The 8,087-nt window shown below is 44.5% G+C and overlaps 1 protein-coding gene across 2 annotated transcripts in view; it reads left to right on the top strand.

Annotated features, from left to right (window-relative positions):
* Window positions 1-8,087, top strand: part of Arhgef28 (Rho guanine nucleotide exchange factor 28) — a 373,543-nt gene that overhangs the window by 159,985 nt on the left and 205,471 nt on the right. For both annotated transcript variants that reach the window (XM_029566139.1, XM_017799469.2), the window contains exons 3-4: window positions 1,906-2,053; window positions 4,626-4,919. In XM_029566139.1, coding sequence (XP_029421999.1) covers window positions 1,906-2,053; window positions 4,626-4,919 — 442 coding nt within the window. The remainder of the gene's footprint in view (window positions 1-1,905; window positions 2,054-4,625; window positions 4,920-8,087) is intronic.

Genomic DNA, 8,087 nt, shown 5'->3' with positions numbered 1-8,087 from the left:
ATATAATTTGTCAGTAGGTTGTTGGAATAATATGGTTCCCTCCGGTTTTTAAAACTAGCTAGGCATTGTTTATCTCTCACATTGTCTAACTCTTCCATCATGGTTTCCCCAATTAAGGTGCCCCCAATTTTTCCCCTTTCTCCCTTAATAATACCCTTCTCCTATGGTCCTACCTCTCTTGAGCTCATTCTTACCCTTTAGCCCCTAGGTTCCTTGTATACCCTTCCCTCCCCCCTCCCTTAAACTAACCCAATTTTTATCCATATCTCCCCTTTTAAGGCCCATTTCTTACTGTTCTTCTCTTTCAGGTTCTTTCTTTTTCCTTTACCTCCCTCGTTCCTTTCCATTATCCTGGTTCCTGTAGTTATATCTGGATACATACTTATCAGGGTCTTCTAGGATCCACATATGAGGGAGAACATATGTCAATTTTTTTCTTATTCTGTGTTACTTAGTATCTAACAGTTTCTAGTTCCATCCATTTACCTGCAAATTTCATGATTTCATCTTTCTTTACTGCTGAGTAAAACTCCATCTAAATGAACCACACTTTCATTAAATACTCATCAATTGAGGGACAATTAGGTTGCTTCCATCTCTTGGCTATTGTGAAAAAAGCAGCAACAAATCCACTTGTCAATTGAGGGACACTTAGGTTGTTTCCATCTCTTAGCTATTGTGAAAAGAGCAGCCACAAACATGGATGTACAAGTGTCTCTGCAGTAGGATGAGTTCTTTGGGTATATGCCAAGGAGTATGTCCTAGTTTGTTCTTCATTGCTGTGACAAAACACTCTGACCAATATCAACTTGGGGAGGAAAGGATTTATTTAGCTTACATATCCCGGGTCACTCACCATGGGCAAAGAGATGTCCAGGAGACTTTGTGTTTTCCTTGCTGACTTTCCCTCTCATCTCAGAGTGAGAAAGTTACTTGTTTTTGTTAGGCAAGCATACAGACACCCAGAGGCTTTGCCACGTTGAGGAAGCTCTGGAGCCCCTCCAAAGTGGAGCCCCTTCCACCCCCTGCTTTCCACTTCCTGACCACTCCTGTAGGCTGGGTGGAATGTGTTCTCTCCCTGTAGGCCTGCTCTGGGCTGCCTTTTTGTACTTCAAGCAGGGAGTGCCTTGAACCTTCAAGATCCACAGGATCCTGAGATGATCCAGCAGGCTTGGCTGTCACAGCTGGGCTGACTTATCCCCCCCTACCCCTGAAAGCCATTATAAGACCATGTGCACAAGACAACTACTAGCCTGTGTTCCATTCCCTTGATGGCGCTGCTCTCCTGGAGGACCAGGACACTTTGTAAGGCTTTGTGCTAACCAGAAGCCCATAAGAGAAAGGGTGATGGCAGCCCAGATTAAAAAAAGAGGGCTTGGAAATTGCTCTAAGAAGACAGAGTCAGTGCAACTGGTATTGTGTGCAAGTGAGTAGTCTTATTTACTTGGCAGTATTTGTGAGTATTTATGATTTTTGCAATATACAGTGGTCTAGCACATGGTAAGGCCCAAGCTAAGAATAATTGTTATGAACTTTTGTATTTCACAGTGGTATTTCTGGTACAGGATAAAAATTAATAAACTCAATGATGTTTGGGAAACAGGAATTCAAAGTAGAAGATGGGGGAAAAAGCCACACTTATACATCTATTAAAAGAAAGAATGAATTTATTCCTCTCAAAACAGAGCAGCAGGCCAGCTCTGACTCCCACACTGGATGTAGCAGGAAGCATCTTCCCTGATGTGGAGAGTGTTGTTGTTGGAGAGGAGAATTCTTGACATTTGAGCTCACTCACATGAAGTGAATGTAATAAAGGACAACGTTGTGGACCTAGGCCCCTCCATTGTGGTTTCTTAGAGCCAGAACAAGGAAGCATACTGATGCCCAGACTTATTCGTTTTTCAGGGACAGATGACGGTCTATGCAAAGTTTGGCAAAAATGTGTATCTTCCTGAAGATGCTGAGTTTTACTTCATTTATGACGGATCGCATCAGAGACATGTGGTAATTGCTGAGCGCATCGAGGATAACGTTCTCCAATCCAGCATTCCAGGTGAGGTGACCACTTAGTTGTACAGGTTGGGAATCTGTATCTTCCTTCCAGGAATATCAGTCAGGAGAACCAAGAAGAAAAACAAAAAAGCTCTCCAAGGATATGAGTGTTCATGGGTTTGTATGTGTGCCATTAGGAAGGACACTTGCCTGTGCTACCTCACTTCTGGGGTCCCTCCAACTATGTATGCATCACTTAATCCCGGCAAGCCCATCCCACTGACTGCCCTCAGTTCTCAAGGTCTGGTATACTTAGGGTGTAGCCACATGGAGGAAGTACTGTGCTTTAGATGTCACCTCCTTAGTCCCAGGACCTACTCCCTGGTTTGGCCCAGGAAGAGTTGACATGACAGAGCTTGTCTTCATTCTTCCTCATTCCCCTGTGGTCAGCCCCAGCGCGCCCCCCTCCTTTGCTGACTGGCATTCTCTGTTCATCCAGAATCTCCCTTATTGGGTCTCAGACTCTAGAATGTTCCTTGCCTACTACCGAAGTGTCCTTATTTGAACACTGGGAGGGGTGACAGATTAACATACCCAATAATTAACCTGTTATTAGGAGCTAATTCCCCTTCTCAGATATAAATATTTTGTATTGTCATTGAAGTATGGCTTATGTATCTAAAAGACCTCAAGCTGGAACTGAATTCTGTAGCGGTAGAATTAAAACGTTGCCTGTAGGACAGGCAGGGTAGCTTATTTATTTACCTTTTTTGGTTTTGGTTAGGAGCCTGACCTCATTTTTAAGGCGATGTGTCTCAAGGTGTCTCTGAAGGGCACCTGCTACATGCAATAGGAAGATAGATAATAAACACACATAGAACAAACATAAAGAGGGCTATGGGAACTCCAGATGCCCATCAGCTCTTCCAGGCCTTGGTCACTGGCTTAATCTGTTGTCTCATTTCAGAAATTCTGAGCGATTTTAAGAAAATCAATCAACCAATCTCTCTCTCTCCTCTCTCTCTCTCTGTGTCTCTGTGTCTCTGTCTCTGTCTCTCTCTCTCCTCTCTCTCTCTGTGTCTCTGTTTACACACATGGGGTCAAAGGAGGAGTTGGAGAGTCAAGCCCCAAAACCATGGCCTAGGTAAACCGTTTTCTCTCTCCTCTCTCTCTCCTCTCTCTCTCCCTCTCTCTCTCTCTCTCTCTCTCTCTCTCTCTCTCTCTCTCGCCTAGTAACTCCAATCCTTACAAGAATAAAAAAAAACAACAAATTTTGTTAATGGACCAGTTTACCTGTTGATCCCTGTCCCTCTGCCCTTTTACTCTGACATATATACTGACATCCTTCCTGCTTTTAATTTCCTCCTCTTTTCTAACTTTTCTCTTTCAATAAGCAACTTATAGAGGAAGAATAAAAATAATAACCAAAATACCCCTCCTGATAGCAAAAGTTTTCTTTACTTATGTGGAGGAACCAGCCTCCTTCCCCTCCTGTGTCCTAAAGAAACTCTTTCTTCTTGTTTTGGGGTCTGCTTAAAGTGAGGGTCCTTGCCTTCATTTTGACAGGTTTCTGAAGGTAAATGAGAGTTTCTGCTTCTGAACCTGAAATTTCCCTGGTTTCAGCTTTGCTAGAGTAACTTTCTGAGTGATGGAAAATGGTTAGCTTTACCAAGGTAGCCTTCGAGTGATGGAAAACAGGTTTCTATAGTGTATACTAGAGAGTTCCCACAGAGTCAGTGTGAGGATGGCAGTGGTTCTCCTTTAGTAACTCTAAGAGATGCTCTTAGTCCTTGAAGCTCTGGCAGCGTAGCTTATGGGGGAGGCTTGGAGAATAAGGAGGAGCAGGAAGGACTCAGTCAGATAAGTCATTGGCTGGTGGGCACGGGGGGCATGGCCAAGGGCAGTCAAGTAACTCTTCTCAGTCTGTGCAGGAGTGTCACAATCCCAGGGGTTTTAGTACTGCTGACACTGGGAAATTGTGCCAAAAGGGGGATGAGGGAAGGTACCTGGCAAAATGGGAAAGCGAGGCAAAAAAAGAGGAGACTAAGGGAGAGGCAGGGAGTAGGATAGGTAGCCAGCCACACCAGAAAGAGTAAGGACACTTACAAGATACAGGAGCCACTATCCGAAGTAGGTAGGCCCTGGAGAACGTCTGCCTCTGTTTGCCTCTGTTTAATGTTCATGTACATTGACTGTTTTTGTATCTTCATCCAGTCAGAGGAGCCTTGTAGAATTAGGGTGAACTTGCATCAGTTTCTGATACTGACTTACAAAATTGTTGCCTAAATACATGGTTAAGGGTGTATGATTCAAGAGAAAGTGACAAAATGGAAAACAGCAAAGATCTTTCAGATGACAGACTGGAATTTCAGGGTCGGGCAGAAGCAAAAAGTGAAGATAGAACAAATAACTGGTTGGCGGTAGGAGGGGACAGGACCTTGGAAGTCTTCAGAGCTCCTGAAGGAAGGATTATTTAAAACTCCAAAGTCACCTGGCCCTGAGGTGTGGCAACATTTAGAAGGTCATATCCCCCTTTCTGCATTTCCCACCCAGGCAGGACTGGGAGGCAGCTCCAGGGCTACCTTGTGACCCCTTCAGACATGGGTTGAACTGTTCACTATCTTGTCATCCAGGCCACGGACTTCAGGAGACGGTGACAGTGTCTGTGTGCCTCTGCTCGGAAGGTTACTCCCCGGTGACCATGGGCTCTGGCTCAGTGACCTACGTGGACAACATGGCCTGCAGGCTGGCTCGCCTGCTGGTCACTCAGGCTGACCGTCTCACAACCTGTAGCCACCAGACACTGCTGACCCCGTTTGCTCTGACAGCAGAAGCACTGCCGGCCTTGGATGAGGAGCTTGTGTTGGCTCTGACCCAACTAGAGCTACCTCTGGGCTGGACGGTCCTAGGAAACTCTTCACTTGAAGGTAAGTCTGTGCTAGAAAACCGAGTTGTGTGCTTTTTACATCAAGTTCAGAATGTGCTTTACTGTTTACTGTCTGAACTGGTTTTCCTGCCCATCTTTTAGCTGAGCCTTGCTCTGATTGGCTGGGTTCCCCGAGGTCTTCAGCCACTCATCTTTGTGCTGGCCAATGCTTCTGTACCCTAGGAGCTGTGAGGAGATGGCACTAAAGGACCTTGCTTCAAGTGGGGAGGGGCTGTTTCTTTATGGGTGACTCGTGAGCCAGTGACTTTGTGCTGTGACTTGAATTACCTTGGCAATTTCTTGTTATGAGAAGGGAACATTATTGCCCTGTTTCCAAATAGAAAAATAGGATGAAAAGAGTTCTGTGAAATCCTTAGAAGAATTATAGCCACAAAAGAAGTGTAACCATCGAGTTGACATCTTTAAAAATGCAAGTGTCAGGGCTGGGCAGATGGCTCAGTGGGTAAAGTGCTTGCAGTGCCAGCATGAGGACCTGACTTCTATTTCACCATCCATATTAGCAAAAGGTGAGGGGCTGGAGAGAGGCTCCCCAGAGCATTTGTAGTTATACTTAAAAAATTTTAATTGAAGGATGAATTATACACCTATAATCTGAGCACTTGGAGGCAGAGCCAGGAGGAGCACTGCAAGTCTGAGGCCAGCCTGGTCTCTGCACAGTTCCAGGTCAGCTGTGGCTACATAGTGAGGCCCTGTCTTCAAAATAAGCTTCAATTGACACATATATAGCTATAGTGTATGCTGTGATCATTGTATAGATACAAACAATGCATTTGATCAAATTAGAGTACTTAGAATTTCCACTTCCTCAGGCATTTATAATTTTTTTGCATTATAATTGTATTAGCTTTGGGCAACACGAATTGGACTCAATAGGAAAAATAAAAGAATATGAAGGTGTTTGGATTGGTAGATGGGGGTGGTTCTGGGAGGAGTTGGGGGGGATATGATCAAAATATATTATATGAAAAGTTTCACTATTCATCCTTAAAATATCTATTTTTAAATGATTCCTTTGAGTACAAATAGCTATTATTAGATGAGTATTATTATTTAAAATTTTTTAAAATTTTATTATTTCTATTTTATGTGTATGCGTGTATTACTTGCATGTAAGTATGTGCACCTGTGTTGTGCAATGCTTACGGAGGATAGAAGAGGCAGTTGGATCCCCTGGAATTGGAGTTACAGACAGTTGTTAGCTGCCATGTGGGTGCTGGGATTCAAACCCGGGTCTTCTGCAAGAACAGTCAGTGTTCTTAACCACTGAGCCATCACTCCAGCCCGGGTATTAATTATTTTTGATAATGGCTCTATCTTATAAAGAGTCTGACTGAAGTCTTACTGTGAAAAATTACTGCATTCCTTTACATTTTGTGGTAACTCTCACTTTTTCTTCTTACCTTTGATGGTTGTCAGGAAGAATGGGTGAACAAGCACCAAGCCCCCTACCGAAAAGCAGAGCCTTCGCTTGGCCCGCGTCTCACCCACCATCAGTCATAATGCTACTTCATTATGTGTTCAGGAGAAGGAAATGTCCCAGGTTTTATTTAATTTCAGGCCTTCCATAAAACTGGATTTTTTCTATTTCATAAAATTAAACCCATTTCTTCTGCAAAACAGCTTTCATGATAGAAGCTTTGTAGTATCTCTGAACTCCTTATTTGCAGCAAGATGTTCAGTGAAGTAATCTGATTATCCAATAACATGTCACAATTTATTTGCTTTGTTTTGGATTTCTTGCCTGTTTGTGTTTTGGACAGAAATCCTTTCTCAGAGATTGGAATAGTGTAGACAATTAGGTTACTGGGATAAAATATTCTAATGGTTTACAGATTGGTGCTCAGATGATGTTTGAGTTGAAGTCTCCCTTCCTGCTCAACTAAATGACTTCCCTCATTTGGTTCCTGAGAAGCCTGATATGGCTGACTGGTAAGCCATGCTTCACTGGGAGAGGCTGCTCCCTGGTGTGGGAAAGAACCCAGGGGACCACACATACCATCCCAAGACTGATGGGGCTGACCTTGTAAACACAGTTACTTTTCTCCCAACCTAACAAGAGCTACAGCTTATCTGTTTCTGATTGAAGAGTGTAAAAAGTGCTCCCTTCCTTAAAAATGTCACATAGGCTCTCTCCTGGGTAAGTCGATCTCGCCCTCTGCGCCTTGACTCCCCCAGCCTCATTCACACTCCCATCATCCCATTCCCCCCCCCTCCACTGCCTGTCTCTCCTCCTACCCTGGGTCCTGTCCCATTCCTTGTCTTGGCACCCCAGACACCTGGGGAACCACCACTGCTTCCTGATCCTTTGCATTCAGACCAACCCAGTTCCTTCTCGGGTCCCCAAGAGCACTCTGGGCCTGGCCCTGCCCTCACCTCCCTCTGCTTCCCTGGGCCTGCACAACCCTCCAGCCTGTTTCCTAGAAGCCAGGGCTGACCTTTCCTCTTCCTGATCCTTTGTATCCAGACCAACCCAGCTCCTCAGTGAAGTCCCCAGGAGCCCTTGGGGCTGCTTCCTGCCCCTATCTTCCTTTGCATCTCTGGGTGGCACAGCCACCAGCTGCCCTAGACCAGCATCTTTCCTGGGCTCGGCTCCCAGGCCAGTCCAACCCCCAAATTCCTGAGGCCAAAATCTTTTCTGGAGGGATCCAGACCTTAGGAGAAAGCCTGAACATCTGATCTTCATCTGACCTGGGCCTCTGTGAGAACTCCTGAAGACAAAAGCAATCTGGCCAAACCAATATAAAATCAAAAGAGAGAACTGGAAGCTTAGAGGAATCAGCTTTTCATGCCCCAAAAGTAAACCACAGAGACACATAAAGCTTACAAAACTTGAAGGCTTGAGTCTCACACAAGAATCAGAGTGAACTCCCCAGTCAAAAGACATAGACTAGGTGAATGGATTAAGAAACAAAACCCATCTTTTTGTTGTCTGCAAGAAATTCATCTCACTTTCAAGGACAGGCACTATCTTAAGGGGAAAGGATGGGGGAAAAAAAACCAATCAAATGGTACTAAGAAAAAAGCAGATCAATGGAACAAAATTGAAGATCCAAATATGAGTACATTCTATTTCAGCCACCTGATATTTGACAAAGGGGCCAAGAACATTCATTGGAGGAAAGACAGCATGTTCAGCAAATGGTGCTGG

Source organism: Nannospalax galili, unplaced genomic scaffold (assembly GCF_000622305.1).
Source record: "Nannospalax galili isolate Female #2095 unplaced genomic scaffold, S.galili_v1.0 scaffold898, whole genome shotgun sequence".
NCBI lineage: Eukaryota > Metazoa > Chordata > Mammalia > Rodentia > Spalacidae > Nannospalax > Nannospalax galili.
This window is presented reverse-complemented; position numbering and strand designations above follow the sequence as displayed.